A 23,089-nucleotide genomic window follows, 5' to 3' on the forward strand; every position below is an offset into this window, starting at 1 on the left:
ATTGCTTCTTCCCGGAGGAGGAGAAGGGGGTGGCGGCGTCGAGCACGTTGCTGCAGCTGTGGCCGCAGCCGCACGACGGCGACCAGCCTGACCTGCGGCTCTGGTAGGTAATCAAGGAGTACTTTGGTTAATATTCCACCAAGCACAATTAGCCCTGATCAGTTATCTAATCTGTTGCACATTATTCTTCTCCTTGCAGATTGAGGATCGCTGACTTGTCAATTGAAACAGCCTACATGGTGGCTGGTGGACGTGGATTTCATGGACGTCCTTGCAGTAATCTAGCACTAAGACAGCATTAGCATAGTGAACTTACAATAGCTCGAGATGAGATAGTCGTCGTTATGTTTAGATAAAACAATGGAACATAGCGAATTAGTGATAGGGATAAAAGAATGGCACTACTCGTTCGATTCAGGTTAGGATTATTATAATCTAGATTATTAGGAGTAAGCTGAAATAAACAAGTAGATTATTAGACTCGTTTGATTCAGCTTAAAATTATTATAATCTGGATTATTAGGAGTAAGCTGAAACAAACAAGTAGGTTATTAGGATAGATTATTATAATCTGTAAGCCAGATTACTATAATCTAATAATCTCCTCTAGAGGAGCTTTTTCCAGATTATTAGGTGGCTAAAGACCCACTATCTATAGATGCCTTCAATAATTTAGATAAACAAACATCTCGTAGCTTATTTTATGCTAGCTTATTATAATTCAGTTTAGAGTAATCTGATTTAATAATCTAGATTATAATAATTTTAAGCTGAAACAAAGGACCGTAATATCGTACAATGTATTAACCACTTGGAGTGTATTTTAATGTTGATGATTACGTGATAAATTAACCTCGTAATATATTTTAGTGTTGATGATTACGTGATAAATTAACCTCGTAATATTTTTTTTAGCATTATTCAAACTTTTGGCTGAGTTTAGATCTAAAGTTTGGTTCCAAACTTCAGTACTTTTCTATCACATCAACCTGTCATACACATACAATTTTTCAGTCATATCATCTTCAATTTCAACCAAAAACCAAACTTTGCGCTGAATTAACACAGCCTTTGTGTTCCTACCTGTGGGACCACATTGTCAGTCGCTGAATTTTCAAACCTGGCCAACTCGCTAGAACGGACACGTGAACGGACACGTCTCGGTTGCCACGTGGCACAGAAAGGCTCTTTTTCTTGGGCCCGCAACCGCCTTCACCGTCCTTGGCTTATTGGCTACCACCAGGCGAGGCCTCCTTCTCGCGGAAGCTTCCCCCAACCACTTGTCCCCCTCTCTCTCCCTCTCTGCGCGCCGCCGCCTTCGCCATGGCGGCCTCCTCGCCTCCTCTCTTTCCCTAACCCTAGAGCCAACGCGGTGGGCGGAACGTCCTCCAGATCGCGATCGCGATCGCGATCGCCCCGCAGCGGCGTCTCCACCCCCCTCGTCCGCCGGTTTCTCCGTGCCGCCTCTTCCGAGGTGGGAGGTATGGTATACGCTCCTTCGGCGACTCGACGAAACCCTAAATCCTAGCCTTTTGTCTGTCTGGTTCTTCCTGAATTTTGTTGGTGGGGGAATTTTGTTTGCGATTCAGGCGTGGTGGTGCTGCTGCGGCGGTTCCTGCGTTTACCGTTTGATTGATTGGTGGTGGGGGACGGGTTAGGGTTTGGGTCGGAGGGATCGCGACCGCTACGGCCTTGATCCTCTCCCATTTCGTTGATCCCCCGCTCTCCCCTTGGTGATCCCAAGGTGAATTTAGTTGCGATTCCTTTAATTACACCCGAATCGCGTTCGGGCTCGTGGTTGCACGATTGCATATGTGACATGGTGATGGTGTTCTTTGTTTTTGTGCGATCTGGTTCGGCTGTGCTGGTGGTTAGGTTGTGAGTTCATTGCGAAGTTGCGATTAGGGCTATTGACGTCTATTAGGGTTTTCAACTTGGTATCTTGTTTAGGCCCCTTTCTTCGGAATTTAACCTGGGATAAGAGTTCGTCCAGTTGGGCAGGTTATGGTGCTATTCTTTATGCATAAATTCGTTACACATGGATCTATATCTATCACTGGACTCTGGTACGAACGTTCACCGCATAAATTTTGACTCGTGTAATGCTAAATTGCTAACTTCTAAGGCTCGTGTAGCTCATTCAAACAGTAGTTTTCTGTTTTGTTTTTCTGTAAATAATGGTGCGCTGGTACATCGAATGTAGATTTGATAAATAATGTTAACCTTCAGTGGTTTAAATTAAACACTAAGTGCTTAGGTTAAATTCATAGGTTCAGTTCATGGAAAGTTTCTTTCCATCAGCAGCAATTTTCTGTTTAGGTTGATTTTGAAGAAACCCTCTCTGATTTAGTGTGATTCCTTTACAAGATTGGCCTCTGAGAGTCCGTTTGATGATTTCCATCAATTATATTAGTGTATGCTACATTGGTGCTAGGGATAAGTAAAAAAATAATTTCAGTTAATATCAGAATTATTGAGCTGTATAAACCTGGGAGTTAAATTAGTGCAATAGGTCTCTATCATTCTTCTTGAGGTTTAATTCTATAAGTTTTTGGTTGGTTCCAGACGCGGTTCCAGACGCGTATCAAACTGGTTGATTCACTGGTGTGTTTTTTTCGTTTTCGTGTCGTTTTATGTTACTGTCAGAAGGATGGCTATTCCCATATATCACACATATTTGGAGAGTTCAGCTGTTGGAAGGTTGGAATTGTTTTTTTTTTCTCATCTGGTGTATTTCTCAAAACTGACCGGTGGTTCTGAATATTTCAATGCCTGATCAGGATCAATTTTTGCATTTCTCGAGTTCTTAACAGAAAAGGATTTTGCTATACACACTGAAACCAGTGACATTATTTCATTGTGAGATGCAGATTACACTTTTCCCATATATATATAGTGGTTGGCAAAGGGCTCCTGGAGTCCTGGTTCTTAAAGATCGATAACAGCTTTCACCACAAAGTTCTCTGCAAATTGCATAAGATCAAATACATGATTCGTTAGTGCATCCTTGCCATCTGTTTTGATACTTCTATATGCAAGTGATCTGGTGTTCTTTGGTGAATTCATGTGTAACCACTGCTCCTTGAGGCAGTTGAAGGGGGTATTGGACTAGATCCATCCTACACATAACCCTCATGTGCAAGGGTTCTGCTTGGATATGTAGTTTTTCTACACACCATTGACAACTGATAAGTATATCAGTAACCATGTTTCCTCCTGCAATCTAATATCGTTCTGTGTTCTGTCATTTGTTGGTTAGTACTGTTTTTTTAGTATTGACCTCAACTTAGTATTATCATTATCCATGATTTGGTCCCTAGGTGGTTTAAGGAGTAAGTAGCACATTTACACCTATCCTTGTACCTGAATACATTGGTTGTTTCCTCCTCCTGCAATCTAATATCATTAGGTCATTTGTTGGTTAGTACTGTTTATTTAGTATTGACCTCAACTTAGTATTATCACTATCCATGATTTGGTCCCTAGGTGATTTAAGGAGTAAGTAGCACATTTGCACCTATCCTTGTACCTGAATACATTGGTTGCAAACTTCGCAGTGGTAACTCAATATAGAAGTTAGTTTACCTTTGCATGTTATAGTTTTTTGTGTCTGGATCTCAGTTGACCTCTGGTTTTCTAGTGGAGTTTAGGCTACTGCATCAGTATCACTTATTTAACTGGTAGTATAATTCAACCTTTTAGTTTTATGTTTGTACATTCTAGGAATAGTATGCCTTAGTTTTTATGTTTATACATTCTAGGAATAGTACGCACATAGCGTAATTTCCACAGTACCATAAGAGAATCGTCGAGAACGAAATCCTCAACCTAGCATGTCATAAGTCATTCTCTTTCATGCACCTGTAAATCCTTGTATGTATCGTGTGGCAATTATCTGTTGTCATATTTTTGACGTAATGCCTTACTTTGCTTCTCTTGTAACTGAATTGTTTGTTATAATGTACTCCCTCTGTCCCAAAAAAACAAATCTAGTATAAGATGTGACGTCAGTTCAAATTAGTATTACTAGGATGCGTCACATCCTGTGTTTGTTTATTTTGGGAGTTGTTCATGTTTTTGTTTTGACTCTTGAACATACTTGTTTCTGGTCATTTATTGCACTGGATTTGTCAAGTTAACTAGTGACGCTGACATCAATAATTTTTTTGAAGTTTTGATGAATTTGTTCATTCCCTATCCAACATAATAGATATTTGTGAGACCCAACATATGTGAAAACGTTACTGTTGTACTGCAATTTTTTTGGATCTACAGCATATATTCATCCATTTACTTGGTGATGTCTGGAATACTGTTCTCAAACAGAATTATAGATGCTTTCATCAAATTTGCTGTACCGAGGTAATTAGTGTAGTCGTTATTTTTAAGGGTTATATTTTTAATGGGCGTGGGACTTCCAGATTATGCTTCCACTTGGTATAACCGATGGCATAAATCAATATATATGTTCTGCCGTATTTTGCCAACTTCATATCGCCCGGATATATATGTTCTGCAGTATTTTACCAATTTCATATCTCCCGAACACTTCTGCTGTGTGCTATAACGGCGTGTATATTCGAACTTAACGTCTCCCATTGTTTTGTTATATGGGTGAATGGTAGCAAAGTTCGCACTGTCATGTTGTTGAGCTTGTGATTTGTGGAGAGCTGCTGGTAAGGAGCCATGTTGCATTGCGTACGTGGGATGGGTTGGTGTAGCTCCTTTCCAGCAGTAGTGAACAAACGAATCGCCAATCGTGATTGAGGCGCAGCCGCATAGCATATTGCTTGAAAACTACGAAATGGTATAAACAGGCGAGCTATCAAGGATTCAAGTTACAAAATGATTAAGCGAACAGTACGTCAATCTTAGATTGTACGGCCTAACTCGCCCGTAAAATCCCAGATTCTGGGCTCAGATGCTTGCTAAAATGCAAAACGGCGCGTTAAACAGAAACTTCTCTTGTAGAAGTTCGCAAATTTCTTTAGGAGAAAAATCCAAATTCCCTCATAAGTCACTTTGTGTTGTCATCCTCACCTCTACAACTCAATTAGGTAAAAAGACATCCCACAACACAATCTCTCTTCTAACATCCTCAGTATAGATTTCATTGATTTCTCTTGCTCAATTTCTTGTGATTTTCTTTTCGTTTGCCCAATTTCTTGTGACCCACATCAGAACTACGGCGACTTTCTGCTCCTGAAACACGTTACAGCCACGTTGTTTTACTGTTCGAAATTTGAATCACATATGATAGAGCGAGCTTTGTGGTGAAAACGGATCGGATAATATACTGTTCGAAATTTGAATCACATATGATAGATAGAGCTTTGTGCTGCATCTAGGGGTGAAAACGGATCGGATAATATCCGATCCGCTCCAAATCCGTCTGAAATGAGGATATAGAATGTGCTTTTAGAATTCTGGTGGATACGAATGTGGATGCGGATAGTATGAGGCGGATGCGGATTATGCGACATTTTTGTCGGATTATCCGATAAGCCGTTTGCCGGATAATCCGAAATTATCAACATATATAACCACTATATCTATTGCATATAATATAAGTCGGTACATCCAATGCCCAAATTCATCAATTAACATAGATTTTTTAGTCTAACGCTTTTATCGTTGCATGTCACACTCATGTAGCTATATTTTTTATATTATGAACATCATGTATTTATGTTGTTTAGCAATTAATCGTATAATTATTACGATGGGTTATTTATTGACTATATTGTATTATTATTCCTTGGATTTATCGATGTTGCATTCATTGCTATACACGTAACATCCGATAAATTTAATCTGTTTCCGAACCAATTCCGCATTGACTCCACACCATTTTCGACGCCCGAAACAATCCGCTCCGCATCCGCTCGGAATCTGCTTAAAAATATGGTTTAAGATATGGTATGAGCACTATCCGTCCAAATCCACTCCGTTTTCACCCCTAACTGCATCCTTCCGCTATGGTATCATACCAACATGTTGATGAACGATTGGAGAAATTAGTGGAAATTAGACAGAAGGGGGAAGTTAGAAGAGAATTTGAGTTGTGGGCGATTTTTTTTTTACCTAATCGAGTTGTAGAGGGGAGAGTGAAAATAAAAGATTTGTAGGGGGTATTTGGATTTTCCCCAAAATAAAACGATAGGCCCATCAAACCCTAAAAAGGTTAAGCACGGATGGTCTATCAAAGCAAAAAAACAAAGCAGTCCAGTCAAGGCTGAAATTGTTAAAAGGGTTCATTAAGACCCAAAAGATTGAAAGGGCCTACTGAGGCCCAAAATGTTAAAAGTGCGTGGAGCTAAATTTCATGAAATTTTGTCATGATTTTGATATCCACAAATTCCACACTCCACGGTCTTGGAGCTAAGCTAGCAAAATTTTGGATCAAAGAAAATATTTTATACTTTTTTTTAAAGGTTAATACTTATAGGTTTTACTAGAAGGCTAACTCTCAAATTTATAGCATGTAGGCTAAATTTCATGAATTTTTTGTCCTAATGTTAATAATCACAAATTTCAACGCAACATTCTTGATGCTAATAATAGCAAAATTTTGGGCCGGAGGAAAAAAATTGTGCATTTTTCCTAAGGTTAATACTCGAGAAGCCTACAACTCACGAATTTATAGTGCGAGGGGCTAAATTTCATCAAAATTGTCATCCATATGTTCCTTGTGCTAGTACTAGTGAAATTTTGGACCGAGGAAAAAAAATTCATGTGTTTATTCCAAAAGGTTAATACTCACAAATTTTGCCACAAGGCTATAACTCATGAATTTATAGTGTGAAAGCTAAATTACATCATTTTTTCTCCTAATGTTAATAATCACAAATTTCACACACGACTATACATATGATAATACTAGCGAAATTTTGGGTCAGCGAAAAAAATCATGTATTTTTTTTCTAAAGATTAACACTCACGGAGTCATGGGTTTTGGCTAAAGGCTATAACTCACGAATTTATAACCTTAGGGCAAAAATTAATGAAATTTTCTGTCATAATTTTAATATGCATAAATTTTACATAGAACGATCCTGGTGCTAATATTAGCAAAATTTTGGGCAAGAGGGAAAAAAACTTGTTTTTTTTCAAAGGTTAATACTCGCGGGTTTTGCGAGAAGCCTATAACTCATGAATTTATAGCATGGATGCTAAATTTCATGAAATTTTTCTTCTTGATGTTAATAATAAAAAAATTCATGCGTAACGTTGATGCTATTACTAGTGAAATTTTGGACTGGAAAAATTTCATGCTTTTTATCCAAAGTTTAATACCCATGGGTTTTATGTGAAAGCTATATAACTCATTAATTTATAGCCTCGAGACAAAGTTTTATTAATTTTTTTTGTCCCAATGTTAATATTCGAAAAATTCACAAGCGTATTTTTTGGCCTATGAAAAAAATCATATTTTTTTCCAAAGGTTAATACTCACGGGTTAATACTCACAAATTTATAGCATGGTGGCTAAATCCCCCCCCCCTTTTTTGCTATTTTTAATGTTTTTCATGAATTATACACACGGTTATCCTGATACTAGCACTAGCGAAATTTTGGGTTGATCAAAACATTCAACAGTTTGTTTTCCAAAGGTTAATACTCAAGCGTTTTGCGCAAAGACTTGTAACTCATGAATTTATAGCCCTAAAGAAAAATTTCATGAATTCTTTTGTGCTAGTTTATTGATTTTCACAAATTTCAAACACAATTACCCTGACGCTAGTACTAGTGAAATTTTAGGGCAGTAAAAAAATAATTCAACCATTTTTTGTTTGAAGGTTAATACTTAAGGGTTTTGCCCGAAGGCTATAACTCATGAATTTATAGCCTCAAGGCAAAATTTCATGAAGTTTCCTGTCTTAATGTTAATAGTCAGATTTTACACACAATTACCTCCATATACTAGCATACTTTTGGGTCGGTGAAAAACTTTATCCTTTTTTTTCCAAAGGTTAATACTAATAGATTTTGCGAGAAGGCCATAACTCATGAATTTAAGTGTGGTTGCTAAATTACATGAAATATTTTCTCCTAATGTTAATAATCACAAATTGCACATGCCTCGGCCCAATGCTAGTACTAACAACAGTTTGGACAAAAGAAAAAAGTTCATGCGTTTTTTCAAAGGTTAATACTCATGGTTTTTGTCAAAAGGCTAACTCAGGAATTTATAGCGTGCAAACTAAATTTCACATTTTTTGTCCTAATGTAAATTATCAAAAATTTCAACGCAACATTCTCGATGCTACTACTAACCAAATTTTGGGCCGAAGAAAAAAAAATCTTGCATTTTTCTGAAAGTTAATACTCGTGGGTTTTGCGTTTTTTTTCCAAAGGTTAATACACACGAGTTTTGCGAGAAGGCTATAACTCACGAATTTATAGCGTGGAGTCTAAAATTTCATGAAATGTTTTCTCCTGATGTTACGATATGGTCCATATGCTAATACTAGCAAATTTTTGGGCCGAAGAAGAATTCTTGCATTTTTTTTACAAAGGTTTAATGCAAAATTTAATGAAAATTTTAACCTGATTTTAATATTCACAAATTTCACAAACAATGGTCCCGATGCTAATACTAGCAAAATTTTTAACTATTTGTTTTCCAGAGGTTAATATTCATGGGTTCTACTCGAATGCTATAACTCATGAATTTATCCTGATGTTATTATTCAAAAATTTTACGCGCAATGACCTCGATGCTAGTACTAGCGTACTTTTGGGGCAGTGAAAAAATTCATCCATTTTTTTTCAAAGGTAACACTCATGGTTTTTCCTGAAGAATATAACTAATTAATAGCGTGGAGGCTAAATTGAATGAAATTTTTTTGTCCTGAAATTAATCTTTACAAATTTCACACGCCATTGTCTCGATGTTAATACTAGCAAAAGTTTGTACCAAAGAAAGAAATTCATATGTTTTTTCCAAAGGTTAATACTTATGGGTATTTTAAGAAGGCTAACTCACAAATTTACAGTGTCGAGGCTAAATTTCATGAAATATTTTGTCCTAATGTAAATAATCAACACATTTCAACGCGGCATTCCTAATGCTAATACAATGTAATTTTGGGCCGCAAGAAAAATTAATACATTTTTTGAAAGGTTAATACTCACAAATTTTGTGATAAGCATATAACTCACAAATTTACAGCGTGGTTGCTAAATTTTATGAAATTTTTCATTATGATGTGTTAATAATCATAAATTTCACACCCAGTGACCCTGATGCAGCGTGGTTGCTAAATTTTATGAAATTTTTCATTATGATGTGTTAATAATCACAAATTTCACATCCAGTGACCCTGATGCTAGTACTAGTGAAAATTATTGAAAAAGAATTTATATGTTTTTTTTCCAAAAGTTAATACGGGTTTTGCTGGAAGTCTCTAACTCACGAACTTGTAGTGTGGAGGCCCAATTTCATGAAAATTTTCTCCCAAGGTTATGGTACGGTATAGGTGCTACTATTAACAAAAATTTGGGTTGAAGGAAAAAATAGTGCATTTTTTCAAAGGTTAATACTCATGGGTTTTGACCCAAGTCTACATCTCATAAATTTATAGCCTCAAGGCAAAGTTTAATGAAAATTTTATCCTAATTATAGTATTAAAAAATTTCACACACAACGGTCCCAATGCTAATACTAGCAAAAATTTGAGCCGATGAAAAATTTCTTGCATTTTTTTTGCAAAGATTAATACTCACACGTTTTGCCCAAGGGCTAATTTGTGCTTATTTGAACGTTTGTTCCAAATTTCACACAATTATCTTAATGCCAATACTAGTGAAATTTCGAGCCGGCAAAAAAGTTCAACAGTTTGTTTTCCAAAGGTACACAAATAACTCGCTGCCACTAATAATTTGCTAATGTCACCCATGTTAAGATTTTAAATCCCAATGAAGAGCGGCGTATCAACAGTAAAGCTGAACAACAAATAGCCCAATAAGACGTACTAGGCTGTAAAAAAAAAAAGACAAACCCAGACACACATATACAAGTTCGTAGCTAAGATTGGTTTTTTTTTTTTGTAACGGAGGGGTAGTATTGTAAAAGACTAGGTCCATCTAATCCTAACGGCATAACTAGCGCACTCGAGCCCCATACTCCCATGGTCTCGCCATAAGGCCAGCAACAAAATACAGCCAGTTTATTCTTAGTCGTCATTGCATGAACAATCCCTCATGTTTAGTAAGGTACAAACGGGTACCATCGACGAAGCACCTGCAAGCATATCCGGTAAAGAAAACGGGATATCATGAGAATGAGCAGACTCCAGACATAATTAGCTTATCGATCGCAGATTCAGGCAACACTAATTCAGAGTGAGCCTCAAAGTCCAAAAAGAGAACGATGTTTCATGCAAGTCACGACGGCAATATATTGAATGAATAGGAGGGTCTCAGGCACTCTACTGCACATGTACGATAAAGACAAGCTCCATTTATGGACGATATATTCAAACATAAAGATACATCAAGAGAAAAGTGGTCAAAATGACACATTCACTAATCAAATCATATAAATACACACTGAGCTTAAAAGGAACAACATATAAATACAAACTGAGCTTAAAAGGAACAGCAAGTTCTGAACGCTCAATACTAAGAATACACAGCATACACTTGTATAGATGGAATCATATAAGAGCTAGCATAACTGCAAATTCCGTTCTGATGAAGGTGAATGATACCTAGGATCATCCATGAAAGCAATAAAATGACATTTAAACAAGAAGGCACGGTTCAAATCCCTACTACAAACACACAGAGCAACTTCTGGTCATATACCAGACATCACACCTGCACAACTAACGTAACCAGTCGTAAGTGCGAAAGAACAAAGCAGATTTGTTGTGGGTTGGGCTAAGTGATGGTCAGTGGTTCAGGAGAGAAGATCATCGCTCGAGAATCAGGGGGCGAGCTCTACATAAAGATAAATAATACAGTTGGAGGAGTGGAAATTTATCTTGCTTGCAATAAATAATACAGTTGGAAGAGTGGAAATTTATCTTGCTTGCTGAAACAAGACAATCAATTCCACTACATGCGACTAAAAACTAACTTAATCCCCAAAAGCTACAGCAGAATAAGACTCTGGATTAAGCTAGCCAATAAATAGCAAAAGAAAAGATGGGGAAGGCATCATCAGTCATAAAGAAAGCACCTGAATACTCACCAAGACATGCAAATTGGCAAATTAGTAAAATAAATACAACACCATGCAGCTTTTGAAGGCTCCTAACAGCAATCAACACAGTCCCAAAACATGAAAGCATGAGGGCACATGACTACAAATTGGTAACCAGACCGATAAAAAGTACTATCACACGAGCTATATTTGCTTTTTAAAACAAAAAAAATGTTCTTCCAGCTAATGACGAAGGATATAGTTGCCATTAATATTATTGTCACACTCACATACTAATACAAACAGACAGGTGATTCAGTATTGCTCTCATAATCATCCTTTTCAGTCATTGCCTCACAATCAACATACATTGCAGCATTGCTTTAATCAAATAGAACTTCTGTCTTGCAAAGGAGACAATGAGACACAAGGATCTAAACTAAACCAGTTAGGTGTCATTGACATAACTTGCATGTATGAATAACATAAACTCCACCTGTCCACCAAACATGTGAAAAGAGCGTTATTCTAATACACCAAATAGGAACAAGATAACTCAGCTTCATAGAACTAAAAACAAAAAGTCAGCACCACGGGAAAACAAACAAAAAAGACGTCTGGATGTAAAGGGTTACATTGGTTCACAACAACCAATTTTCATATGAAGGGAGGCAAACAAAACCAACTACAAGAGCAAACAACGTAGGGCATTCCCTGGAGATAATTCTATGATAAGGGCACTGAGAAGTTAATTATGGAGGATAACAAATATCAACAGAAAAATCTTCTTTTTCGGGGCAGACTATATGCAGTACAGATAAGCAAGATAGAACATCCAAGAAACTCTTACAAACATACGAGGCAAAGTAGGTATGCAAGTAGACTGACCCACCTACCGCACTTTCTGCACATGGACCTATAACCAGTGACAAGGTTCCACCCAGCATACTAGGGCAATGGTAGGCGCTAGGCGGCATCCTCCCGCCTGCTGCACAAGTATTAACAGGTAACCTAGCTCCTAGGCAGAAACCCAGCTCACACAGCGCCTTTCTGAACAATACTCAATATTAGTGGTAAAGCAAGCAAAGGATTGGTATCTGGGTTGGTAGACCAAGCCCGGTTGCATCCCAACAAAAATCCCACCAATTAACAAAATTCCAAACAAACTGTAAAATCTTAACAAAACAGTGAGTAAAACATCAGCCATGTACCAACAAATTTATGCAAGGCAACAGGGTGCAAAAGAAAAGGTCAGTGCAAGTACAACCCAATTTACATATATGAAACCAGTGTTGTTAAGGCAGTTTAACGCGACCCACCACTGCCTTAGCGCCATAGCGCTGAGGCATAAGGCGTTGCTTTGCCATATGAGATGGTTGAGGCGTGATTAGTGGAGAACATGGTAGAGAAATTAGGAAGAAGAAAGGGGGTATTTGGTAAAAGGCCCACTAAGCCAGGCAGCCAGCCCACCAAAGCCCAACATAGGTCTTCATACCCACGTGTTCTATACTTCTGTGCCCTAAGAGGCATCGTACTCCACCAGGCACCAGCCTCCATGACGAGCAGATAAGGCACCAGCCATTGCGGTGAGGAAGAAGGTGACTGCAAGCCAACTAGGGTTCTAGGATGAGCTTACCCCTATCTTCTTTTCCTTTTTCTACTGTTTTTTTCTCTAAGGCCTTCTTCTTTCCCTTACATATATGAAAAGTCAAATAAAAAGACAAGACAACTGGGAGAAAACAATACTGTGTAAAGGGACGCTACATTGATTCACAAGAACCAATTTCATTTGGAAGGAAGGAAAACAGAACCAACTTAAAGAAACATAGCAAGATAGGACATTCCCTTTTCTTTCTCTCTCTCTCTTTTTTTTTTTTGGGGGGGGGGGGGCCGAAAGAAGTAGAGAAAGGATTACAGCACTTGTTCAGCTGCTAAAACACAACCTAGAGGTAAAAGAAGATAGCTATGCTCCGATTGCACAAAACTTTGAAGGGACCACCACCACAGACAATACAGCTCTAGAGATAGGCCAGAGATATTTCTGGTAAGGACACTGAAAAATTAAATATGGACAAAAAAAAGTACATTTTCAGAGCCATCTATTAGTAACATCATACAAGAAACTCTTACACATATTAGTAGTACGTATGCAAGTGGGATGGATGACCCACCTACTCAATCTCTGCACATGGCCTATAGCTATCGTACGGCATCTTTATGAACAAAGCCAGATATTAGGGTAAAGCAACTGAATGATCAGTGTGTGGGTTGGCTGACCAAGCCCAGTTACATACTTGCATCCTAACAGAAACCCCATTAATCTTATCCAATAAATTCCAAACAAACCGGATGATGCCGACAATACTGAGTAGCAAATAAAAGGCCAAAGGGCAGATGCTACCAATTGTACAAATACAGCCCAATTTACTTATCTAAAGTATGTTTAATCCCACAAGGAACAAAACAATGAAACCCATATCCCTCACAAACAACACAGTCAACAGACAACATTGTTGATAAGAAACCCAACGAATCTAAGAGAATACAAGGAAACCCAACCTAAACCAAATAGAAAACAATCCATCTCTAAAACATCCAGATTGGAAAAAAGAAAAAAAAAGAAATACATCACTACTGCTTTACTTTAAGCATTTTCTAATTTTTATCACCTAACCTAAACAAGCAAGCCCTACAATCAACGGCATGAATGGGAAACAACAGGTCCGGTTAGATTTCATGGGAACATACATTTATAAGGCCTTTACTTTACCCTAATCCCTAAAATCAGTGCAAGGCAACGATATCTGATGTAAATTAGGTTCCGAGATCAACTTGGTCTGGGCGTTTGTGCAAGGGGACCATGCAACTGACGGGAGATATCGCCGTCATCGCCATGGATGCGGGAGCCAGTGGTCGGGTCGTGCCGTGCAACGGACGCCCCCCGTTCACCGAACAAACGCTAACCCTAGGTACCCCAACCCCGTGGATTACCTGCTCGAGGCGTCGCCGCGGAGGGGGAGACGAACGAACCGCACGACATGACGGTAATCGCAGGTTGTAATCGTCGATGCCGCCATCGGCGGCGGGTGGTGGGAAGGGGGACGGTCATGGCGGCTCGTGGTCGTCTAGGGTTTTCGATGGCGAGGCGGATCTAGAAGGGAGGGGGCGATGCCGTCGGTGCGAGAGGAGGCCGGAGGGGAGGAGGAAGACCAAACCCTAGGAAGGAAATCGCCGCCGAATCCGCCTCGCCGCGCCGCGCCGGCCGCCGGCGAGAAGGGGGGAGAGAGAGAGAGGCGGATCGATTTGGGGATTTTTTCCGAGAGGGATGATTCGGGAAAGGATTAATGGGCTTCGTTGTGGGTGGGTTAGCCTTGTAGCCTCGGCCTGTTGGGCCTCGAAATGCTAGGTTACCCCATCTGGGCCGTCGATGTTAGATCGGACGGTCGTCGAGTCGGATACCCACCACTATCCCAGCACGCGGCCTGGGAGCCGCACGGCCGCAACCCACCACCACTCCCGAAGCTTCTCTCATGGCGGCCATGGCCGCGGCGGCGAAGCTCACGGCGGCCGCCTCCTCTCTCCTCCTCCGGTGAGCTCTCACTCTCTCTCTTCCTTCGAGTCCGGTCTACTGCAGCAGTGTTAGTCAAGCAGATATTACTTCTAAATATCTAATCCAATCTTTTTCTTACATGTCTCTTGTGCACAGGCGCTCACCCTTGCTGCGGCCTCACGGTCTCCGACTCTCCCGCCGCTTCGCTCCCCAAAGGTGTGGCCGCTTTCATCAGAGATCTGACTTATGCCCATGTTTCTTTTGCGAATCATTTTTGGAAATTTGGACCAAGGTTGGGTGTTACTACTGGCATTCAACTTTTGGGCAACTTTGGAGCAGTTTTCTCTTGTACTTATGGATGCTTAGGAGACTTCATTCTATCTTTAGAGCAATCAATTACCAGATGATTATTAACAGAATCAATAGACTCTCTACATGCCCATTGGCCTGTTATATGTGCATGATTCTAGATTTAGTTAGCCATGAAGGGTCAATCAACGGAGTGTAGTGTGCTCTATTGTTTCCAACGGTTGGTACTAAAAAAAGTATAAGCAATGAACAAAGGGTTGATCACCAAATAGCAATTACCGAATCCCAATTAGTTATATTGCTATTTGATATAAACTCAAGTCTGTAAAACAATTAAATCCAAAATTAAACAAGTGCCTAAACAATATGGTGGCATTTAGATGTGTGGTGGGTTTACGGTAATGCTATGAAATCATAGTTCTCTCCCATCGTCTACAATTGATGGTTCTTGTCTAATATTGAGTCCGGGTGCTTTTCCCTTTTCCTCCAGATTTGTGCGCCACATTGCTTCATCGACAAATGAAGAAGCTGCTGCTAAAGCAGCAGCAGCAACAGCTGATACTGGAGGACCGACCATGTAAGCTTTCTCATTTTACTATTTCATAATCCCTTCTGTGGCAGTGGCACTGAGTATTCCTCTTTGTTTATTTTATGGAAGTTTTGACAAGATCATTGCAAAGGAAATTCCTTCTAATGTTGTCTATGAGGATGAGAAAGTGCTGGCATTTAGAGATATTAATCCACAAGCCCCTGTGCATGTTCTAGTCATCCCAAAGATAAGAGATGGGTTGACTGGACTAGACAAGGTATGGAATGTTGTTCACTAGTGTTTGCGAGAGGAATTCTCAATCTCTAAAACTGTGTAGCATGGCAGTATCCATGTACTTCGTTATGTGCTTATCTTAGTACAAGCCGATGCCCTTTTTAACTGCCTATGGAAGCAAAATTGTTGGTCATGTACTCATGTCTTCTTTGAGCAAGCCTTCCATCAGACATTATCACCTCATGTTGGAAGAACATATTTTTAGGCTGAACCAAGGCATGTCGAAATTCTGGGCTATCTTCTATACGCCGCGAAAATAGTGGCTGAGAAGGAAGGTATAGCTGAAGGGTACCGTGTCGTCATAAACAATGGACCTAAAGGATGTAAGCACTCCCATGCCACATCTCTTTTCTACTTACTGGGGTTTGCACATGTTTTCACTTTTCAGTATACATGCTACACATCATCCTTCAACGTATTTTCGGTGTTGATACCCATGCTCATGCATGAGCTCTTTTCCACCGCCATATTTTTCAGTATTTATGCTAATACTGTATCATCGCTCTGTCCACAGGTCAATCAGTCTATCACCTGCACTTGCATGTACTAGGTGGAAGGCAGATGAAATGGCCTGCTGGCTAATTAACCAAGTGGGATGCTTTCTGTACTATTGCCTAAGTTCTCTTGTAGTAAGACAATATGATCGGTTGAAGTAATACCCGCATTGGTGAATGGTGTTTTCTATCCATCTGTAACGTCTTTGTTGTCAATGATACCTTCACAACAGAGCCCGTGAGAATGCTCAAAGAATCTGTTAGTGAGATTGTCTGGTCGTTCTGTAATTACTTGATTCGAGCCTCTAAAGTTTACATAATCGTTCGGCCACAATATTTATTTGCAATACGGATCGAGGGTAATAAGCTAGATTCTTCGTGCTGTAATGTAGTTTTGACTTTCTCAAGGCAAAACGATCGATTGAATTGAAAGAACAGAGTTATCGACTTGTCTAATGATGCTTGTTTTAATGTTTTATAAATCTGATTTTGTTATTCAAACTGGAATAATATAGCTGGAAAACGGGTGGATCACGTTTCATGCAGCTATCTCCAGAATTGAATTCAGAAGATAAACAAACCCACAATCCCTGAGCTGCAATCTCAATACAATCAAGTCACTGTCACTTAATCAAAGTTTAAACAAACCCAATCCTCCACCTGTATTCAGATGATAAGCAAATCAAGAGCTGAATTTCAAATGGAGCACAAACGGAATGATCAGGACACTACAAAATTTTCATGTCTGATTTGCAAGAAAAATGTTTCAGCTTATTACATTCCTTGGGACTCCTCTATCCAGAATAATATAATGTGGTAGGAGAGGCGAGATGGCTCATTGTCATGATGGTGAGTTGCTGCATAGTTTCTTGAAATCCAGCAGTTAGGGGATTGATCAGTGTTTGCCATCTTCTTCCTCACAAAACTTCTTGTACTTCTCATCATCCATCAGCGAGTTTAACTCACTTGGATCACTTATCTTAACCTTGATGATCCATCCCTTCTCATATGGACTTCCATTTATCTGTGTAAAATTGCAGAAGCAAATTGTCAACTGAACATAGCAGTGATTACTCAAAAATTAGTCTAGCAAGGGTAGCAATTGCGACTCACAAATCCTGGTTTTTCACTTAGTTCATCATTTACTTGAATAATCTCTCCAGATACTGGTGCATTGATATCACTGGTTGCTTTCACACTTTCAACCGCACCAAAGTTCGTTCCTTGTGATACTGTGGAACCAACTTCTGGAAGCTCAACATACACAACATCACCCAAATGGTCCTGGAATTGAAACAGGACATATTAAGCCATCACACTATCACAGAAAATTCTATTTTGAGGAAAAATGCTGTAATGCATGTCAATAACACGTTGAAGTTATCAACTCAGCAAGAGACCCAGTAATATAGCATATTGAAGGCTGATAAAATGCTGGTGCAGCTTGCAAATGTATCAAACTGATTACCTGAGCATGGTCTGTGACCCCTATGGTTGCTGAATCACCCTCAACCTTCACCCACTCATGAGTATCAGCATATTTTAGATCTTTAAGGACTGCCAAGCAGGAAAACAAATATGCATTACTTATTAGAGTGATAGGCTGACAGCGAAGCAATGGATATTGTATTCATTTGAAAAGTTTCAGTAAATGCTCCAATCAGTTAGATACGCTAGAGGGATGCAGTAGCAGTACACTGGAAAAATCTAAAAAGATGTTTTGAAGAAACATAAAACCAAGTTGAGAAAACAAATATGGCACAAGGTGCATGACCACCTTCTCTTGGGATCACCTATTTTTATTTCTGAAATAGAAACAACTATAACCACTACATATGGAATAGAAATGTAATCCGCATATATGTTGTGTTGCCTGTGTAATCTAGCAAGATGTAATTTGCAGTCTAGTACCAATTTTTGGAAGCCCTACACTGTAATTCCATAAATCATCTGCACATTTCATCATCTCAAATTCTCAATAACCAAAAGGGTAATTCACATTTCAGTCATCCAATCGGTGCAGAGTCTTGCCTATGAACTAATGAACACCCCAAGAAGGAACTAGCAACTAGAAAGTCTAGAATGGTGCATCAAGCCATCAAAAACAAATAACCCTAACATTAGACCTAATCCTCCTCCCTGATATAAACGATCGACATGCCTCACAATGAACTATCGGGTCACCGCTATACTTTACATACGAAAGTCTCCTGCAAACGAACTGCGCAAATCTGTGACGCGCGCACACAAGCAGTGAAGCAAAAACATCACAAAATTTCAGATTTAACAGCATACTTCCTCCCGAAACCCGATAATTAGGGTAGAAACAGCCGAGTCACCCCGTCCCAACGCGCAGAGCCTTTGATCCCCAATTCCCCATACCACAAACAGTACACAACTACACATATAATACAGGCAAAATACTAAGCAGGAGGGAGGACAAAATGGCAAAGCAGGAGAGGGGGCAGATGCCATACCGGTGGAGAAAGCCCTGGGGAAGGAGGAGATCCGAAGGTAGGAGGCGGTGCGGCAAGCCCAGAGCGCCCTTGAGGCGGCGGCGGCGGCGGCCATGATCGAGCGAGCTGTTCCACCGCCGAGCTCTTCGAGTGGACCAACCCCGCCGCCACCTTGGAGAGAGAAAGAGAAAATAATGGGCTTTCTCTTAATGGGCTTTTGTTAGTGGGCTGTAGTTTAGGCCCATGTTGAATTGGGCTAAACTGGGTTGGTTACCAGTTTGCCTCTGACAGCTTGAAGAGATATTGGAAAAAGTACACCGAAGGTCCCTCAACTTGTCATCGAGATACAAAATCGTCCCCCAACCACAAAACCAAATATGTGACATCCCTCAACTTACAAAACCGTGGGACTACCTATACATTTGTTGACAAGTTTTTCTCCAAAAATTTGACAGATGTAATTATAGTACAATCGTAGTGTAATTACACTGTAACTTATATGTAATTACACTGTAACTTACATGTAATTACAGTGTAACTTATATGTAAGTTTCACATAATTTTGAATCGTTAGATCTATTACAAGATTTGTTTTGGTGAGGAAGAAAACAAATCATAGCACACATATGTGAAAAAAAATTGTTCCCACGACCTCCATTTTACCGAAATAACATGTTACAGACAGATTTTTGAAAGTTAGATATAAGTTACACCATAGTTACAGTGTAATTACATGCAAGTTACAGTATAATTACACTACGATTGTACTGTAATTACATCTGTCAAATTTTTGGGGAAAAATTTATCGACAAATATATAGCAAAATCAGAAACCGTTTACTCTAGGTCCTTCGGTGGTTTTGACCCTGGTTTTATCCGACATGGCGGCTGAGTCAGCGTGGGACCCGTGTGAGCCCCCACATGTCATACTGTCCACGTCAGCTTTCTCTTTCCCTCTTCTCTCCCTTCCTCCTCCTCCTCCTCCTCTCTCTCTCTTCTCTCTTGGCATGGCGTGCATCGGGTGGGGAGGAGACCGCGCCGCTCGCCCACGCCGCCCGCGCCGCTCGCACTCGCCGGCCGAGTCCCGGCCGTGCCGCTCGCCCTCGCCAGCGCCATGTCAACTTTCAGCTGTCGGCGAGTCTGCCGAGATGAGCGGCGGCTGGCCCTCTGCAGCACGGGGCCATCTCTCTACCGCCGGATGCACTCAAGGACAACGCCCCCGCTGCCCCTACCGTCGACAAGCTCGGCCGCGCGCCCGTCGGCGGCCGGCGCGGTTGGGCTCCATGCCACGGGAAGCTCGACCACCACCATGGCCCCGGCACATCGCCACACGGCTTGCTGCGCTCTGCGGTCGACACCGGCCGCCATGTTATGGGGCATCTCGTACGTCTTGGTGAAGCAGTTGCCCGGCGGTGAGGACAAGTCTCCATCTAGCACCACGGTGATTCCATTAATGCTCATTCGCACACGTTGCATCCCCAGCTCCATCCCCTGCAGTCTCTGCATGGCCTATGACAAGGCAGCAAGGCTGTTGCCGACAAGCTCCTTTGCCGCTGAAGAAACCCACCACAACCGTGATGCCGCTCCCGCAGCTCGACGGCCACGACCTCGCGCCGACGTCGTGGTCGGAGGTCAGCAAGGCCCTGGAGGTCATCAAGCCTACGCTCAACTCCAACACGACGGAGAACGCCAAGAGCCCGCATGGCAGGCGGTGGAGACGTGGCGCCGAGGTCGTGTCGGCGGCAGGAGGATCCCCCGTCGTCGTGGACGGCGGAGAGGAGGCCGACGCGATGGCGGTGGGAGCACGCGGATAGGAGGCCGGCGCAACGGGCAGCCTTTGGCGGCCGGCTGCTGGTAGGGGGGAGCACAGTGGAGAGGAGGCCGGTGCGACGGGCGGCGGGCGGTGGCCGGCGAGGGAGGAGCGCGGCTGAGAGGAGGGCTGGCGCAACGGGCGGCAGTCGGCGACACGGAGCACGACGACGACTCGGGGTCCCTCCCGTCGTCCCTATCCCAGCCGCCGCTTGCCCTGCTGCCGCTCGGACTGCCCCCGTACTTAGCCGCTCGCCCTGCCGCCGGAGTTGGGCTGAGACGGGGCGCCAGCAGCAGTCGTCACCGCACTCGCCTGCCGCCACCGCGCTCGCCTGCCACCGCCACTGCCACCATGAATTGGCTCAAGCTCGGTTGACCGCCGGCCGCCCGTCGCGGCGCCGTCCTCCTCCTCTCCCGCTTCGCCTCGTTGACGCCCGCGCCTTCCCGCCACCCGCGACGCCCGCGCCTCCCCGTCGACGCCCGCGCACGGCCGCGGCACGCCCACGCCGTGGAGCTCCGCTGGGCTGCCGTTGTCGCCGCCGCCGACCGCCGTCGCGGCGCCGTCCTCCTCTCCCGCCTCGCCCCGCCCAGCGGCCGCCCTGCATAGAGAGAGAGAGAGAGAGAGGAGGAACCGAGGAAGACCGACCGGCCTGCACAGAAGAGAAGAGAGGGAGAGATATGCCCTCATCGTTTGGCTTTTCTTTTAATAAGCCAAAACGGCTTATTAGAGAATAAAAATAAATTTGTAGGTAAAACTTTTATATATGTGTTCTCGGTGACTTAAAAGCCAATGCTGAAAAAGAAACTACGTTGAAAATATCTCAAAATCAATGTCAAAATTAAGTTTGAAAATTCAAAATTTGGCTTTTTCTTTGGCTGAATAGGCCATCCGATGGGAGCCATAGATGACTCAGCCTAACATGTAGGGTCCACATGGGTCCATGCTGACTCAGCCGCCACGTAGGATAAAACCGGGGTCAAAACCACCGAAGAATCTACTGTGACCAGTTTTAATTAGTTGAGGGATGTTCGGTATCTAGTTTTACCGGTATCTGGTTTTGCGGTTGAGGGACGATTTTGTAACTCGATGACAAGTTGAGGGACCTTCGGTGTACTTTTTCCAAGAGATATTCTCCAATAGAATATTCTTCTCCTCTGATCCCACGAGGAACGTTCTCTAGATTGCTTAAAAACCATCCAAACTGTTATGAAAAATTCTAAAGAAATTTGAAAACGCTTATACAATATATTTATACAACTCCACAAAATCCTAGGTCTAAACTCAACTCGCACGTCAAGATAAAAAAAAGATAAAAAAGACAAATTTAACGTATGAATAGCAATGTACTATTCACATCTAAATTTATCTTTTTTTCTCAACGTGTAGGTTGAATTTGGACATGATTTTTGGTAAAGCGATAGATATTATTATACCCTATATTGCTAAAAAAATCATAATTGTTTACTACTATTTGTATAAAATTTAAAAGAAAAGGTACACGAGAGGATATAATCCCGAAGGATTAGAATCCACTCCCCTCTCATTTTCGCTTTTTTTTTAGAATTGGTCCAGAAATTAAGGGTCATTTCTGTACGAAAACGTAAAAATAACTTAAAGTTACATTAAGTGGTTAGGTCGTCATTATCGTCCTAATGAAATTATTGCGTACTCCCTCCGTCAAAAAAAAAACAAACTCTGGTTTCCGTGTCCAACGTTTGACCGTTCGTCTTATTTGAAAAAAATATAAAAAAAATTAAGAAGATAAGTCACGCATAAAATATTAATCATGTTTTATCATCTAACAAATATGAAAATACTAATTATAAAAAAAATTCATATAAGACGAATAGTCAAACGTCAGTACGGAAACTCAGGGTTTGCCTTTTTTTAGGACGGAGGGAGTACTGGTTAGGTCATCATAACAGCTCATTCCCACTATATATATGTAGTACATTTTTCGATCTATTCCGGGTACACGATCAACAGTTCGCACCTTGATTGACGCTAATTTTAGCCCAAAATACTCCCAACAAGAAAACAAAAAGAAAAAATGAAATTACTACAGCAATCAGCCTCGGGAAGCAGCAAATTTCTCATAGGAATTTCACTGTAAACAACACGTTGAAACCAACGGCGCCGAATGTGCAAAATTATCAGCAGCTGGAGATCGATCGATCGAACTCATCGAAGACGCTGTGCAAGCAAGGACAGTCCACAGAGCCGGATACGAGTGCGTACATCACACTGCAGCTAAGCTGAGTAGGGCATCGAGCACGCGCTGAACGGCAGCATCACGAGGGGCGGGTGGGCGCGAGCGCGAGAGACCATACCTAGCTGCAAGCCTTGACGAGTAGTATCGGAGTTGGGGACGACGAACCATAACAGTAGGGATGAAGAGGGTCCCAGACGAAAGCCTAGCCCAGTGTTCACTAGACCAGCAATGGGCACGGTCATACTTTCGAGCGTGGTAACCTTTCTGGCGACGCTGTCGAGGTG

At 41.5% G+C, this 23,089-nt stretch overlaps 2 protein-coding genes and 2 long non-coding RNA genes across 4 annotated transcripts; 2 read left to right on the plus strand and 2 right to left on the minus strand.

Annotated features, from left to right (window-relative positions):
* The first annotated feature begins 1,259 nt into the window (after positions 1–1,259).
* Positions 1,260–3,247, plus strand: LOC9266968 (uncharacterized). The gene is made up of 2 exons (XR_003243131.2): positions 1,260–1,481; positions 2,871–3,247. It is a non-coding gene; the product is annotated as an uncharacterized lncRNA (long non-coding RNA).
* An 8,152-nt stretch (positions 3,248–11,399) lies between these two features.
* Positions 11,400–14,495, minus strand: LOC9269461 (uncharacterized). Its single transcript, XR_001546849.3, has 2 exons — positions 14,144–14,495; positions 11,400–11,648 (listed from the first exon to the last, which is right to left on the minus strand). It is a non-coding gene; the product is annotated as an uncharacterized lncRNA (long non-coding RNA).
* Positions 14,496–14,647: 152 nt separating this feature from the next.
* Positions 14,648–16,662, plus strand: LOC4341789 (14 kDa zinc-binding protein). The gene is made up of 6 exons (XM_015787911.3): positions 14,648–14,741; positions 14,859–14,918; positions 15,502–15,588; positions 15,670–15,817; positions 16,040–16,157; positions 16,349–16,662. The coding sequence occupies exons 1-6, from the start codon at positions 14,683–14,685 to the stop codon at positions 16,414–16,416; spliced, it is 540 nt and encodes a 179-aa protein (XP_015643397.1). The 5' UTR covers positions 14,648–14,682; the 3' UTR covers positions 16,417–16,662.
* Positions 16,663–16,919: 257 nt separating this feature from the next.
* Positions 16,920–18,937, minus strand: LOC4341790 (glycine cleavage system H protein 2, mitochondrial). The gene is made up of 4 exons (XM_015787912.3): positions 18,806–18,937; positions 17,797–17,885; positions 17,442–17,612; positions 16,920–17,352 (listed from the first exon to the last, which is right to left on the minus strand). The coding sequence occupies exons 1-4, from the start codon at positions 18,897–18,899 to the stop codon at positions 17,224–17,226; spliced, it is 483 nt and encodes a 160-aa protein (XP_015643398.1). The 5' UTR covers positions 18,900–18,937; the 3' UTR covers positions 16,920–17,223.
* Positions 18,938–23,089: the final 4,152 nt, after the last annotated feature.

This window comes from Oryza sativa, chromosome 6 (assembly GCF_034140825.1).
Source record: "Oryza sativa Japonica Group chromosome 6, ASM3414082v1".
In the NCBI taxonomy this organism is placed as follows: domain Eukaryota; kingdom Viridiplantae; phylum Streptophyta; class Magnoliopsida; order Poales; family Poaceae; genus Oryza; species Oryza sativa.